This window comes from Gastrolobium bilobum, unplaced genomic scaffold, assembly GCF_033153095.1.
Source record: "Gastrolobium bilobum isolate Gb01-03AN ecotype WA unplaced genomic scaffold, APGP_CSIRO_Gbil_v1 utg22576, whole genome shotgun sequence".
NCBI classification, from domain to species: Eukaryota; Viridiplantae; Streptophyta; class Magnoliopsida; order Fabales; family Fabaceae; genus Gastrolobium; species Gastrolobium bilobum.
The window spans coordinates 161,347-178,341 of record NW_026895773.1 but is presented as its reverse complement, the minus strand read 5'-3'; the positions used below and the strand labels follow the sequence as shown (position 1 = coordinate 178,341).

At 36.7% G+C, this 16,995-nt stretch overlaps 1 protein-coding gene across 1 annotated transcript; it reads right to left on the bottom strand.

Annotated features, from left to right (window-relative positions):
* Positions 1-13,486: 13,486 nt before the first annotated feature.
* Positions 13,487-16,381, bottom strand: LOC133295763 (terpene synthase 10-like). The gene is made up of 7 exons (XM_061494616.1): positions 16,148-16,381; positions 15,516-15,774; positions 15,010-15,385; positions 14,633-14,851; positions 14,238-14,376; positions 13,868-14,116; positions 13,487-13,780 (listed from the first exon to the last, which is right to left on the bottom strand). The coding sequence occupies exons 1-7, from the start codon at positions 16,379-16,381 to the stop codon at positions 13,487-13,489; spliced, it is 1,770 nt and encodes a 589-aa protein (XP_061350600.1).
* Between the last annotated feature and the right edge of the window lie 614 nt (positions 16,382-16,995).

Genomic DNA, 16,995 nt, shown 5'->3' with positions numbered 1-16,995 from the left:
ATTCCCCATTTTCCTTGTTTCCTTTTCTTTTCCTTTCCTCAACTAAGCACTTTGTGCCTTTACTTTCTTTTTCCCTTTTTCTTCTTCTTCTCCAAATTTCCAACACTTTGTGTTTTTATACATTGCAGAAACACCTTTCTCCATACAGAACTTTCATCCATTAACCTTTTATCTGAAACATGTAATCTGAAAACTGGGATAGATGCAGGCTCTTGATTTTATCAACAACAAACATAGGCTCAAGGTTTTCATGCAATGGGAACATTTGAAGAATGTTCTGCTCTCACTTTGTTAGACAATCAGCATAGCAGAAAAACAGAGGAAGAAGAATACGAGGAAGAAGAAGAAGACCTACAACAGGAAGAGCAGAGTTGCTATCTGCAAGAAAGAAGGCATGAACCTTTGATAAGAACTGAAAAGGAGAAGCAGCTTAAAAGACCTTCCATCACAGTGGAAAAGAATGAAAAGAATGAGCTGATACCTGTGAGAAAGGTTACAGGATGGAGAATCTGCCAAGATTACAAGAAGCTCAATAATGCCACCAGGAAGGACCATTTCCCACTCCCTTTTTCAGATCAGATGCTGGACCACCTAGCAGGAAAAGAATACTTCTGCTTCTTTGATGGATATTCAGGGTATTTGCTTTGGCACCAGATCTAATTCACCTGGTTCGCTTTCAGAAGGATGCCCTTCGGGTTAGAAGTTCTTTATGGATGATTTTTCAGTACTGGGGACGTCATATGATCACTGCATGGACAATGTGGAAGAAGTCCTTCAAAGGTGTCTGTCCTCTAATTTAGTGCTTAATTGGGAAAAATGCCACTTCATGGTGAAAGAAGGAATAGTCCTAGACACAAAATTTCTAGAGAAGGACTGGAAGTGGATCAAGCCAAAGTAGAAGCCATAGCAAAAATGCCACCACCAGTAAGTATAGAAACCTTGAGATCTTTTTTAGGGCATGCAGGCTTTTACAGAAGGTTTGTTAAAGATTTTTCCAAAATAGCTAGACCTTTATGCCACTTATTAGAAAAAGATATAAAATTTGAGTTTAACTCTGACTGTGTGAAAGCTTTTGAATCTTTGAAAAATAAGCTCATTACCACGCATGTCATCCAACCTCCAGACTGGAACTTACCCTTTGAACTAATGTGCGATGCAAGTGATCATGCTATTGGGGTAGTTCTGGGCCAGAGGAAGGACAAACTTTTTCGTAGCATATATTATGCCAGTAAAACTCTAAATGAACCTCAGGTGAACTACACAGTCACTGAAATGGAGCTATTGGCTGTAGTATATGCTTGTGAAAAATTCAGGCCTTACATTTTAGGATCAAAAGTTACTGTCCATACTGACCATGCAGCTCTCAAGTAGCTCTTCTCAAAAAGGAAGCAAAACCAAGATTGATAAGATGGGTCCTACTGCTACAAGAGTTCAATCTGGAGATCAAAGAAAGAAAATGATGTGAAAATCAAATTGCAGATCATCTGTCCAGATTGGAACACATTGAAGTGAGGCTACCAATCAAGGAAACGTTCCCTGACGAACAATTGTTTTTCATTAATCACATAGAGACAAATGCTCCTTGGTTTGCTGATATAGCCAACTTCCTTGCAGCAGGGCTGGAACCTTATGAGGTGAATAAAATGCAGAAGAAGAAATTTTTTCACGATTGCAGGAACTACCTCTGGGACGAACCACTACTGTTTAAAAGATGCGCAGACCAAATGATAAGAAGGTGCGTCCATGAAGAAGAACAACCTCAAATCCTTCAACACTGCCATTCGTCCCCATATGGAGGACATCTAGGTGGAATCAGGACTGCCTCCAAGGTTCTTCAGTTAGGTTTTTTTTTGGCCTTCCCTTTTTAAAGATGCACGTCAATATACAAAAAATTGTGATAAATGTCAAAGAGAAGGTAACTTGACTAAACAAAATGAAATGCCCCTCAATTCGATCCTAGAAGTTGAATTATTTGATGTTTGGGGCATTGACTTCATGGGACCTTTTCCTCCTTCGTGTGGGAACAAATTCATATTAATGGTTGTGGATTATGTAAGCAAGTGGGTAGAAGCAGTTGCTTTACCCACTAATGATGCTAAGGTGGTTATAAAAATTTTAAAGATATGGAACCCCACGTTGTCTCATCAGCGACAGAGGGAAACATTTCATCAACCACCAACTTTAAAGGTTGTTGGAGAAATATGGAGTCAAACACAAAGTTGCAACCCCATACCATCCACAAACCAGGGGTCTCATCGAAGTCTCTAACCGAGAGGTTAAGAGAATTTTAGAGAAGGTAGTTAATCCTTCTCGAAAAGACTGGCATCTCAAGTTAGACGAGGCATTATGGGCTTACAGAACAGCATATAGAACACCCTTAGGGTGTTCCCCGTACAGATTGATATTTGGCAAAGCTTGCCACCTCCCCCTCGAACTGGAGCACAAGGCTTACTGGGCAGTCCACACCCTCAACCTGGATGAAAAAACAGCTGGAGAGAAGAGATTGCTGCAACTCGAAGAGTTAGAGGAGTTCAGAGGGAACACATACGAAAATCATAGATTGTACAAGGAGAAGATGAAGAAGTGGTACGATAAAAGGATCAGGAACAGAGATCTAAAAATCGGTCAGAAGGTGCTACTCTTCACCTCCAGACTCCGACTGTTCCCAGGTAAACTCAAATCAAGATGGACCGGGCCATATCAAATTATTAACAATGCAGGAAACGGAACTTTCGAAATCCAAGGTTCAGAACATGGCCGTTTCTTCAAGGTAAATGGGCATAGGTTAAAGCTATACAATGATGAAACCTTTGATGAAAAAGAGGAAAGTATCCCTCTTTCTGACACTCCTTGAGAGGTAAGTACCATGTCTAGCTAAAGACATTAAACTAAGCGCTGACTGGGAGGCAACCCAGTAGATACATTTGCTCTCTAACAAAGAGCAAAGTTTTGGGGTGGTTATCCATAACCACATAGCTCCCGAAAAGGAGGGAACGTCTGATGTTCCTCTCCAAAAAGTCCAAATAAAGTACGTTCCAGGAATGTAGTTTTGGGGTGGTCCCTAACCACAGACCTCCACAATGAAAAGAAGAAACCCTCATATTTATCTTAGCTTAGTTGTTTTAAATTCTGTTTTTAATTTAGTTTCTTTCCGTTCCCTTGTAATTAATCTTTTTTGAAATAGAAAAGACTTTTTTTGATCAAACTGTTTGGTATATACATGCATTTCAGTTGGAGTATTAAGACTGCCCAATTCTTTTGGATTAACTAACATACATGAAACACAAAGTCACTGACTAATCATGCTTGTTCTTTCTCTGAGTACTTGAAAATAGAAACAGTGCAGGGAATTTAATCCTCAGATTTTTTAAAGAAGCTGATCTGTGTGAACTCAAACTGGTAAGGAACGGAAAAATGCCAAACACCTACTTCTGAGAGCGTTCCTGAGGTGTAACCACAATGAAACTTCTCAGCTTGCCTTGATGCTGTAAGTACTACTGAAGACAGATGAATTCTGCTGTCAAGGATCAAAACAGAATCACACACTCACCTCACCTCCATCATACACCATCTGGTCAATCAGAAAAAACAAGGAACGTACTCAACAATGAACCAAAAAGGGACAGAAGAAAAACAAAGAAAAAGGGGAACAACCATTCAAAAGAATTCAAGAAAAACCAGAAAACCTTCCTCCAAAGGTGGAAAAATGTTCAAGAAAAGGTGTTCCCTCAAAATAGAAAAAGTCCAACTTCAAAGGCACAAAAGCTAAACGTTCCCTGATCCCACAAATCAGGCCACCACTTCTTCCACAGTTCCATACACTTACCCATCAAAGAAATCCTTGGAACGGAAGATAGCTGTACTTCATAGGAACGCAGCAGAAAGGCAAGTTCTGAAGAATCACATCCAGGAATGGATAGAGCAAACACCAACCCATGAGTGACAGTGAGACAAGAGATCAGCAACCTTCTCTTATCTGAGGACAGAATACTCTTACTGTTTACTTTCTGAAAAGTTCATGGTTGCTCACTGGCTCAAGTTCCTTTCTGTTATGCTATTCTTTTAAAAGGGGAACGGACTGAGACGCATTTAATGCACCTGCTCCATTCATTTAATGCTTCTGTACACTTTGCAGGTAACGTAGAGTTAAAGACTTCTAAAAAGCAAGGCGGTGCACCAACTGAGCAGCTGGAAACGTGAAGAGCAGGGAATCAAGAGTTATCATTGGCTGAAAAGAGAAGCAAAACATGGGAAGACCTGCAAACTAGGCTAATCATCACCAAACCTTGTTTCATCCAGCAATTTGTGTAGCTTCCATACTCTGCTGCCACCGACCCGTCCCCTCATTCAAGCAACTTGCTCCAAAGGATTTACAAGCTTGCCACTCTCCTTCCATCTATAAATAGGACCACCCTCATACAAAAACATAATCGGATTCTGGAGGGATTAAAGTCCAGAAGGAAGAAGATCACCTAGTAGTAGTAGTAGTAGTAATAGTTAGTAACTTAGTTTAATTTTCAGTTGTAACTGTAGTTAAGTGACAATCCCTCTTCCCTTCTCTGTAAACAACCATCAAGACTCCTCACGAGCAAATACCCATCTTTCTCCATTTTCTGTTTTTTTTTAAACTGTCTTTTAAATTAATATAAGTGTTTTTCTCTTCGTTCCAATCGTTATCTCTTGACTGAATCTCGGGTCTATGTGATCTCAGTTGAGAATAATTATGTTTAAACTATCAGCCATGAGTTGAACTATCTACGGAACGGGTAAACTGTGAAACTATTAAAGAACTGTTTTCAAAACACTTGACCGAAGCTTTTTGATTTCTTTGGCTAAGTAAGCTATATTCATTGTGCGCTAATGGAAATTGGGTACATATTGAGAAAGGAACTTCCATAAGGAAAGGATTTCAGACAGCTTAGCCATTGGGGGAAGGTAGATGTCATGGCAAAAACGCTACTGGTCACCTTAGGAATAAGGGGCCAACTCGTCCATTTTAAGGTTCTGAACTAAGTACCTGTTGGAGTCAAGGGAGCCGTAGGAATATGGAAACTTGTGAGCCATCTAGACCATGAGCTGAGGAATCAGAGTTGGCAGGCAAAGAAACTGGGACAAAGCCAAAAGGTGCTACGTCTTGAGCAGAGAAAACAACCCCTTTAAGAGTGAAGCAATGAATCTGTTCCTTCTGTTAAACTGTTTTAACCACCACCCTGTTGTCTCTTGATTATAGTTATTTCTGTTTTGGTAGTTTTATTTTATTTTAGTACTTATAAAAACTCCAATGATTGTTATCTCAACTTCTTCTAAACAGGAAGGATCACATACATAACGCAGCGAGCAACTGTTTGCCATCAGGTTGAACCTACTGTTCCTGAGGAACGTTGTCAAGACAGTAGGGAACGTCTGACCAGACAGTTCATTTACCAACTTTTCTTCTCATTTTTACTCTTTATAAACAGTGATAAAACAATAATTTGCACTCTATCCTCGTGGGAATGATAATTTGGGCATTAATACTCCCTTTATTACTTGATGTGTGCACTTGCGCACTTGGGTTGGAACTAAGGGACGAATCTGTGTTCTGCAAGAACAGAGGAACGTCCCCTATCAGAACTTATATTTTCCACCATCAGCAAACCACCCAACAGGAAGCAATCACCACATGGCAGAAAACCTATCCTTGTCTCTTCCCTCACATGTGCGCATGGGACTTGCAAAATGAGAAAAAATTCTGATTGAGTTCCCTTCACAAGAAAAGCATGTCAGCCCACTCTCCACTCCTCCCCTCTCTTGCGCATAGGTTAGATAAAAAGAGAGAAGAAAATTCTGTTAGCTTGTAGAATTAACCAAAACTAAAACAGCCTTTACATGCACCCAATGAGTGATTAGTAGTCAGCTTGCATGCATTTCAATTGGGAAGAAAACTCACCCACCTTATACCCTTTTGTGCGCAAGGAAAAAGAGAGTAAGCCTAGCACTTTCTGACCTTAGTTGCTCTTTTTAATCAGCCTTAAACTCCCCATTCCTTCACTTCCTAGGCGCTGATGTTGTAGAAGAAAATGGTTGAATCTTTGACTATTGAAACAGAAACAAATTGAATCGTACCATCTTCCTCTTCCCACTAAAAACCGTGAGTTGAGTAAAGTGAGAGCATTCAGAAAAAAAATCTCATATCATTCCTTCCTTCTTGCTACCAATCGTGGACCTTAGATAACAACTATAGTTCAAGCATTCATCTTCTCTTCCCTGTCCAGCCGATATTCTTCATACAAGAAGGTATAGAAGTTCCTCATTTTCATTGTCTTCCTCTTACCACGTTTAGTTGATGGAAAATGTCCCCTTGTATGTAGGATTGAATTCAAGGAAACCCTCTTTCTCCCTTGGTGCGCACAACCACGGTGTGGAGGGCTGAGTTTGCTGTGTTCGTAGAGCTTAGAAAGCAGAGGTGTTACCCTTGTTCAATTCGATTTTCTTTGTGTTTTTGAAAGAGGTAAGCACAAAGTTTTAAACCTCTCCTCCCTTCCTCTGATTCAAATCGTGAGGCATGCTTAGGAAGTAGCTCTTTTGTTTATTTTATATCTTCTAGATTCTGCCTTATTCAATCCCTTGGACCTTAGCTTAAAAGCATAACTAGTAAACTTGGAAATGATCTTAAAATAAATGGTGGGGGCTGTTTGGTGATGACTTGGTGTATCTCTAATTTTTTTATAAATCTATATAATAGGATAGCATGCTTAGACCCCCCCCTTGTAGCGTACCATAAATGAATTAGTTGAGTTTTGGAAGAAATTATCCTTGATGTTTTGTTTAGATAAAACCGATTCTGCCTTGGTTGGAAACCTTAAGAAATTCTCGCGGTTAAACGTTGGTATAGATTAATTCGAAGTCAGAATATTTTTGGGAAAGAACCTTGATGGCCGAATGGGTACAAGAGCCTTTAAGCTTGGAAACTTGTTGGTAATTTATAGGAATAACATGGAACGTATTCTGATTGGTTGCACTTGTATATAGGTGTGCATATTTTGTGAGTTTGTGGACTTTTGCTGCTGCCTGGTAGTTTGTTTGTGACGCGTGAGGTAAGTGTTAGGTGACATTACCTCTTGTGACTGCTAGCTAGTAAGGGATTGTGAATTGTTGCTCTCATGTTTTGGATTCGAATCTTGTATATGTTATTCGTATGTTGTTCATGGATTTGACATGCTGGAAATTCTGTTTTGAGAAGTATTTGGTATTCAGCATTTTAATATTGGAGATCCATGAAACATATGCTATATTGATTATTGCTTAGTCATGCATACTCATATCATAATTTTAACTGTTTTGTGTGCGAACATTACATAGCATACATACATAAATTTCATGCTGATACTGAAAATAATTATGAAAATTAAGCATACGTTTGAGCACGCATCATGTAGGCATCCCGTCGGTACCAGGGTATGGGACATTTGGCTTCAGTCCGCTTAGGTCACAGTTGGAGCCCTTTTGAGGAGCCACCCAGGATTCTCCACTGTGTTTGTTAGTGATACGTGCACCGTAGTGCTATGAACATACACTTTTGGCATTATATACGCACCCTTTGGCGTTATATACGCAATATGATTATGATTAGTATTTGACGGATTTGAACTGATGATGCGACTGCTTTATAATTCTGTATTTAGTTAGTACTGTTGCATTACTGATTTTGTTATCACACTACTGGGATTTTTCTCACCCCTTTGGGGCTGCAATATTTATAAAATTGCAGGAGGACGAAAGAGCATATGAGGAAATGGTTATTTTGGATATTGGCTGTTAATTACTGCTGTTTGGATTTTCGCTGTTGCTGTTTTATTTGATGGGTGACTGTATTATTTTGGGAAGTATGGATTGCTGTTGGAACTAGGATTTAGACACTGTTTTAAGACTTTTATGATCAGGTAGTACTTTGGGAAAATTCTGAAAACGTTTTGCGAAAATAATTTCTGACGTTGTATTAAGTGCTGATTTACAAACAGTTTTGCGAGCACTTTGCGAGTCATGTTTCGAGGAGCTAACGACCTCCGATTCGCTTATATTTTATATGCACGTGAAGCCCACGTGTCTAGTTTTTTATTATATAAACGTTACAATGGAATTTTGAAAACTTGATTTTACGCGAATATTTCAAGACAGCAAGGTCTATCAGGTCAAGAAATAATTTCAGCAAGCCATGTATTTTTAAAATGTCACTCTGATTTTTATGAACAACCAGATTTCGACTCGAGTTTTAATTAGTAACAAAAATGCATTTTCAGAATCAAAGTATTGAAGTAAGGACTCTAATCCACTTAGCAAACAACTCTCTTGGATGCATACAAGGGAGGGTGTTACAATATATATATATATATATATATATATATATATATATATATATATATATATATAAGGGATAAGATCCTTTGACACCAAATTCTAACCGTTGATTTTCGTCAATAATTGGTTATCATTTATTGGGAATCAATAATTAATTAATGAGTTGATTCCCAATAAATGATAGTCGTTGATTGGCGGAAATCAACGGTTAGGATTTGGTGTCAAATTTCAAAGTTTGATACCGGTGTCAAAATGTCCTGCCCCTATATATATATATATATATTAGAGAATAATATAAACCTTTAAAAGGATCTCACCCAATACCTTCAGGTTTTGGCTTGAAGGTGTTCTTTACTTGGTATCTGAGTTTTAGTGATTATAAGTTTACGAATTCGATCCTCATTACCCCTTCACTTGTGGAATTAAATAAGCATAAGGTAAAAAAAATTGGGCCTGTGTAATATCCACAGTTCAAGCCCAAAGGGCTCTTAAGTGAGGAGATGTATTAGAGAACAATATAAACTATTAAATAAGCCCTCACCTAACACCTTAATGTTTTGGGTTGAAGTGGTTATTTACTGTATAAGAATTTCTTATATTATAGGATAAATCATGTTTTCCCATAAGATTGAAAAGTCATCTTCATAAAGACTACTTCTCATCGTTACAAACTTATTTAAATAAAAGATTAAATAATACATTTTGAAATTGTAAGAACCCACACCGTTAATTAAGGAAAATAATTAATTAAATGCGTGAAATTAGGAAATAATTCCATAATTGACCTTAATAATTATGAGAAGGCTTATATAAATATAGAAAGTGATTAAGAATGCTGAAAGTCATTTTTCTGACGAAAAGTGCAGATACCGGTTCTGTTAGTCGGTATAAATGCGTATCCAAAAAGTATCCCGGAAAATTATAATAAGTGCATGATAATTCCTAGAATAATATATAGGACTTGTAAAACGAGTTTCAAGTTAAAATAATGAGAACTGGTGCCAAAAACTGATACTGGCTATGAAAAGCGCGTACCGGAAAGGTGCTCCGAAAAATATTATAAAAATATGATAAATCTTAGAAAAATGAGTAGGTTAAGAATCCTGAGTTTGGCATTAATATGCTAAGTGTAACAATTAAAGTTAATATTGTGTGTTTAATTCATAAGTGGCTTATATAAGGCCATGTCACATGATCCTAGGTCATTTTTATGACTTGCTACGTGAGAAATTCTGAGTTACAACCAGCCACCTTGCCACCACCTCTCCTCCACCTCTTGTGAGCCAAGTTGTCACCTTTCTTCTTCTAAACACTTGGTGTGAGTGAGAATCATCATGGGGAATGAGTTGTGACCTTGTTGTGGAGTGGAGTTTCTGTTTTAAAGGGGTTCTTTGGGCTGTGTTCTGAGTTTCCTTGGTTGGAGTCTTGTTCTTGGCTTGTGAAGTTTCAAGAAGCTTCCTTTGTGTAGAAAGGGCCAAGCTTTGGTTGGCATTTTAGTTTCCTTTGCAAGTCAGATTGTAAGAGTGGAAGTGTGAGCTCCAAGAGCACCTTCTTGCTCTGTTTTGAGCTTGGGTAAGTGTCACCAACCTTGATAATGAGTTTAATGGGTTAAAGTTAATGTCTTGGTATGTTTAATGAGTTAAAAAAGTAACCAACTGTTGTATGAACCTAAAACAGAATAAAAATGCATGCTTTGACGTTTTAAAGTGTTAAAAATGGTACCTTGGATGGATATCTTCGCGAATGCAGAAGCTGCTGTCTGTCGCGAAATATCCGAATATGTGTATCTTTTGATATCCGGATATGATATCCGGATATTGATATCCAGATATGTCCCCGACATATATCCGGATATTGATATCCAGATATGTCCCCGACATATATCCGGATATTCTGGAATTTCAGAGAACAGTAGCTACATTGTTCACGCAGTAGGCTATTGGGGGTTTGTGGACCCTAGATTGATGAAGTTGAACTTCTGTAATAATTGAACTAAGCCAGAATCAAGTGATTAAGGGCTTGTGGCTTTGTGTGAAGCCTTAAGACGTAAAACGTAAAGTAAAGGCGTTGTCTTTATATTGTATGCTTGTAGAGTATGAGTATTGATATATTATTGAAACATAACAGATTGTGAATCTGCTGTGTTTTGGTCTTTGAGCTTGTGTGGACTCTGGGTTTGGATAGCTAGCTTACAAGGTAAGCTTTCGTGTCCTCGGATTAGTCTGTGTTTGTTCCACCGACCTCCGTGGGAGGGTGGTTTATATGCATGGTATGCTTTTATGAAAGATGAAATATGCATTGATATATGCCTGAGCTGTATTAAATTAATTGTTGACTACTTGCACAATCAGACAGCGACTCTGGTGTGTAAGACATGTAGTGTATGAAAATGATGTTGTCACTTACACGATCAAACAGCGACTCTGGTGTGTAAGGCATAAGACTGCGACTCTTATGTTTAGATGGGTCGCAGACGTGCATAATCCCTATCTTGTTCCCTGGCCAGTCGAACCGCATCTACATACATGACATGATTAATGAGTTATAGTATTTATCTCGTTGAGCAATGGATTATACTGTCATGATATATATGCCTTAACATGAACATGCATTGAAATTACCATTTTTGAACTTATATTATACTTGTAAGTGAGCTTGGGGCGAAAGAGTCCTTGAGGACCCCTTCTCTTACTGAGATTTCTTTTTAGAGATCTCACCCCACGTTTGGGGCACACATTTCAGGTTTAGGTAATGCGGGGGTTGAGACCTCTAGCGGCAGGAGGCTGGAGCTGAGTTAGATGTATGCTGTTATGAATATATGCAGGATGTTGTTATGCTATCTTTATGATTATGTTGTTATTGTTGAGACTGTTGTTGGGCCTTGTTGCCTTATTTGGTGAGCATGGGGATTTTCCATGCCACATTGGACTGTGTTGTTGATTAGATTTGGGTTGTATAAACTATTAGGGTTGTCTGGCTTACGTGTAGTAGTGCCGTGACTAGAGACTCAATTAATGATCTTAATTATGTTATGAGGTTATTTCAGTATAGATGTCTGTCTTTTGCATTTACATACAGACAATGTTTTGGAAATGAATTAAGTAATTCAACTTGGTAAGAATAATGACGTCATAATTGAAAAGAAAAAGAATATTCCGCATTTTAAATTAAGCGTGGCTTAATACGATGACATGTTAACAAACCGGGTTAACACGGGGTGTTACAGAAATCACCACAAAAGATTAAAAGCCCGAATTGAGTTCTTATGACAAGGGAAATAGTGCTTTACAATGTTGCTTCTGAAAATAAGAGAAATGGAAGAAGTAGAGGTTGCCCCAAAAATAATGATTAGATGGGTGAAACGATTCGCGCATTTAATGCATACGAAATGCGAAGACGACATATGTTGGCAACAGCACGCTAGCAAGAACAAAAGTCACCATGTGTAAAGATCGCATCATTATTTGAATAAGTGTAAAGCTCTTATCTCGGAATCATGGTTTTGTAAATAGCCAAGAACTGAGAATTAACTCGGTTCATATAGAATCTAAACATATGAAATTATGTGGAGAATAATAACCGGGTTCCGAGAAAGACACTTGTTTGCATATCCAATAACGATAAGCCTTATAAGGGGTAGTTGAACAGGGATTTCAAAAGAAGGTTGAACCTGGTGGCAATTAGTCATAAAAAAGTGAAGATAATCCAAGGCTAACCGCAACTTGGATTGAATCAATATAAATCATATCTTGGCAATTTGAAAGTTCAATTTGCTAAGATACAAGACAGATACATTATCCCTATGAATAAGTGTAACAAACCTGGACACTCCCAAATGGGAATCCTGGTAAGTATGAACGCAAACCCGGATACTTCTAGAGTGAAAAATTCGGACAATTTCTCATGAAACTCGAACATGCATAGAAACTGTAGAAATCCAAATAATCTTTAAAGTTATATGTACCCCGGCAGGACGGACACCCAAACTGCCTGGCAAAGAGACAACTGTTATGGACTCATATGTGAGGCTCATTTGTTATAAGGCCCAATAAGGGGCAATTCAAATTTAAATCTAATATAATTAAAGGAAGATATTCATCAAAGATATTAATCGTAATACGACAGCATCAAACATAGGCTTGGACTGCTAGAAGAGGCACGGAAGGTCCAGAATCCTAATACCCACAGGTAAACTCTATAAATAAGAGGTAAAGCCTATAGGTATGACTATTCTCTCTCTTTACTGTTATGTTGTCTCTGTTCACACACATCACCCATTTGGCGAAAGCTGTATTTATTCCTTTGTGCACAGTGATCTTCTAAACTCAAGGGTATCTAACTCATAGATATCTTAGAGAGCACATAGATCCAAAAGAAACTTACTAGCCTATTGGGCTAGACATCTTTGTCTTCAGGACAGAACACATGGTACCAAAGCTTCAGTGACCATAAGGTCACGAATTCGATCCTTACCGCCCCCAACTTGTGGAATTAAATAAGCATAAGATAAAAATAAAAATAAAAAATTAGCTTATGCAATATCCACGTTTCAAGCCCAAATGGCTCTTACATAAGACGGTGTGTTAGAGAATAATATAAATCACTAAAAAGACCTTCACCCAATACCTTAAGATTTTGAGTTGAAGTGGTTCTTTACAATATAAGAATTTCTTATATTATAGGAGAAATAGCGTTTTCCCCCAAGATTGAAAAGTCATCTTCATAAAGACTACTTCTCATCGTTATAAACTTAGTTAAACAAAAGATTAAAAAATACATTTCGAAATCACCACAAAAAGATTAAAAGCCCGAATTGAGTTCTTCTGACAAGGCAAATAATGCTTCACAATGTTGCTTCTGAGAATAAGAGGAATGGAAAAAACAGAGGTTGGTCATCAATTCAAATTTTATTTAATATTTGTTTATTTGAGTAAAACAACTTTTTCAAACCCATACATACACACCTTATGAATGATGTTAACCCACTTAGGGGTATTGCATGAAGATCATCATCCCACTCGGGGTTCTATGGTCTCATATCAAAGACTCATATTACAACCTGCTAAAAAGACAAATAAATACAAGACTCATTACTTAACATATTTAAAACAACCCGTTACATTACTGGAGTTTTTAATTATTTCTCTGTTCATGCGATGGGAATGGACTGAATAAGTAACGATAGTATGCGACTCTTGATTTCAGGATCTTGAATAGAGTGGCCATCGCCATTCTGGTACATGTAAATTGCCATTCTTGCAAGGTTTATAGCTGTCTCTATGAAACTTCTTGAGAAAGAACAACTACGAGCTTCCTCATTCATCTTCTTCCACGTTGTACACATAACGGATGATACATACTCACGTGCATCTCCTTCAGAATCTCCACTTTCATTCATGTAGCATTCAATTGACTTAGGAACATCTCCTGTCTCATTTTCTCGCTAAAATTGAAAAGAGCAAAAGGATTAGTGAAAAAGAAAAAGAAAAAGAAAAGAAAGTTTAGAAAAGAACTAAGATTGAATTGGTACTTTATACGTTCCGAGGTCATTAGCAAGGCGTAAAATCATTGCTGAGAATCGAATTATGTCGGAATATTCTTCTAAATTAACTAATTCCTCCTTTTTGAATGAATGTGGAATTGCAAAGTAAGCATGAACTAGTATAACAGGGGCACTTATGGAAATCCACGCATTTTCTATGTATTCTCCAAAGCTTGGCTTGTATCCACTGTGGTACCACTTTGCTTCAATCAAATATGATTTACATATATCTGTCCACTGGAAATTTTATAAGTCAAATGAGTTCACAATACTCTTTATTATTTAAGTACAATACAATATTCTATGCTTCCAAATTTATGCCAAGTTGAGAGAATAAAGCAAATAACTAACTGCTTACGGCTTTCTTTAGGTATGGAGTGATGTGGTACCCATTCTTTTCTTGGGTTTCTAAAGCCATTTCATCGACAAAGTTGTAGAGTGTATGGAAGCATATTTTCATGTAGTCTGGGAGGCTATCCATGGCATTTAGATCCCATCTAGAATTACAAACAAATATTTATAATTATTCGTTAATGATGCAAAATTTTGTATAAGACGGGAAAAAAGTTGCCAACAAAAATAGACACAGTTGGCTAAGAGTATGATGAGTGATATGTAATTTTTCCTGAAATTTTTTAAAAGATTGGAGAATCTTTCTTGACTCTAGTGGGATATTGGTATCTAATCCCACTTAAAAAAATTTCATTTACTGATATGGGGAAAAAGTTATTACGGAGGAGCAATAATTGTAACCTGTCAATTGCTTCTGTGAAGAGCTCTAGTTCTTCCAAGGTACCATAGACATCATAAACATCATCAATTGTGGTTATTAGGGCATTGACCTTTGTTATGACTCTTCTGAAATTTTCAAAATCTGGCTTAAAATTTGTTCCCACGGTCCAAATGAAATTCTCTACCAACCTGTCCCTGCTAAAACTCAACTTTTCTGCAATGCTAGTTCCTTTCCACCACCTTAAAAACGGACAAAAATTTAGAGAATTAGTACATGGCTTGTATTCCCAAAATCAATAGAAGGAACTATTAATTGAATCAAAACAGCATATTGTACTTAATTTTCATCAAGCAAATTTTAATTGAAATTTCTCAAAGCATGTAATTACTGCCTTCACCTTGATGTATACTTAAGTTCTTCTTGGTAGATTGCTTGAAGAATGTTGAAATCCAATTTAGCTAAGTGAAGTAAAGCAGGACTCATGTTCTGCTTTCTTTCATATGCATTGATGAACCATTGAGACTCCCACCTTGGAATTCTCCAATGTATTGGAAGCTCCAAAGCATGACCAATTACAAGTGATAAGTGGTTACCTCTTTTTTGGTTCAAATATTCTTTTAGAATTTGAGAGGTGAAATTACGTGCCTCATCCAAGATGGTTTCATCTTCGAATGAATGAAATGAGGCTTCATAAAGTGATAACATTCCCTCAATATCATCATACTGACATTTCTTGAAATTACCCGTTTCATCATGAAAGCAATCAAAAACATCTGCAACAACAACAAATAATATTACATATATATATATATATATATATATATATGACACACAGACACATGCACATTAGAACGTGTGACTATCTCAACCTATATAAATATTTCTAAGTTAAATCTTAGAAACCTGTAGATATATCATAAGCATGTTGCCTTAAGAGTCTGAACTCGAGTGCTGTGGCATTTAAACTCTTCTTCCTATTGGATGTATCCATATTGTAAATATTGTCCAATATGTTCCTTATCTCATTGTCAAAATGATAAGCCACTCCAAGCCTTTGAAATACATCAATAAGCTCAAGTTGATCAAACTCATTTTCTGCTTTGCAAAGCATCATTCTTACTTCTTCCTTTAGCACTCTACTTTGCTCTGCGAACACTTCTTCCTGCATTTATTTAAAAAAAATCACATATAAGTTACGTTAGATATATTAATAATATAATTGAATAATATATTCATATACAAACTTAATAGATAAAAATATGGTTATTTGAATCCATATGGATTGGAACTCAATAACTTGCATTACTTTCATAGTTTCCTAAACTGGAGATAACACTATTGAACATTTCAAATTCTGATGCCTCTTGAAGTATTACAATACAATATTGTAATAGTTCAAGCACACAAACTCTGTTCTTTCTCAAACTCATTTTTTAACTCATAACCTCCAACAAGTTATACTTATAAGCATATGTAATTGAATGAGGTTTGAGAAATTGACAAATATGAAACAATTAAGAAGTATTAAAACATACCTTATAATGACTGCTCAATGATTGGACATAATCGTATGTCCAAATTGAAGGTTGGAAATATGAAGATTGACGAAGAATTGTTTGACTATTATTAGAAACTATATTTGATGCCATGCATTGAGTTGGACGAGGGACATGGAAGTTCCTTATTGCTACAGATGAAGATTTTATTTGCAGAGGAAGAAGCATTTTAGTGAAGCCAAATGAAAGTGATGAAAGTTGAGGTAGCGCCATTAAGCTAGAAAGTGAAAAGTATATTGGGAAAGTTTTGTTGGATCTGAGTGTGGATTTTGTTATACTAATACGAAACCCAAATCAAGCTTTTATAGTGCCAAGTTCTTCATAATTCAATCATTCATCATTTGGGAGCATTTAATATTTAATATTTAATATTTAATATGGGAAAAAAGTTTCCGATGTTACTTTAGATAATTTTATCTAATGTTCATCGAAGCGACGTCGTTTTGAGGTTAAAAAATTAAAAAATTAGAGTGATAAAGACTATTATAACTTGAAATAAATTAAAATTACAAAAATATCATGATTTTCGTCTCAAAACAACGTCGTTTTGATGAACATTAGATAAAGTTATCTAAAGTAACATCAGAAAAAACAAACCCATTTAATATTGTTCCTGACATTTTTTTTAATCATTTCGATAGAATAATTAATAGTTAACCAGATTTTGGAGAATTTTTAGGATAAACAGATATAAAAAGTAACACTGTAACAATATTTCTCCACGGTACCATTCTTTAAAATCTACACTAATTTTGATTTGATCATATGATGGCGTGATCGTGCTCGTGCCCACAATTACTTTTAATGAGAACTTTTTTTGGCCTATA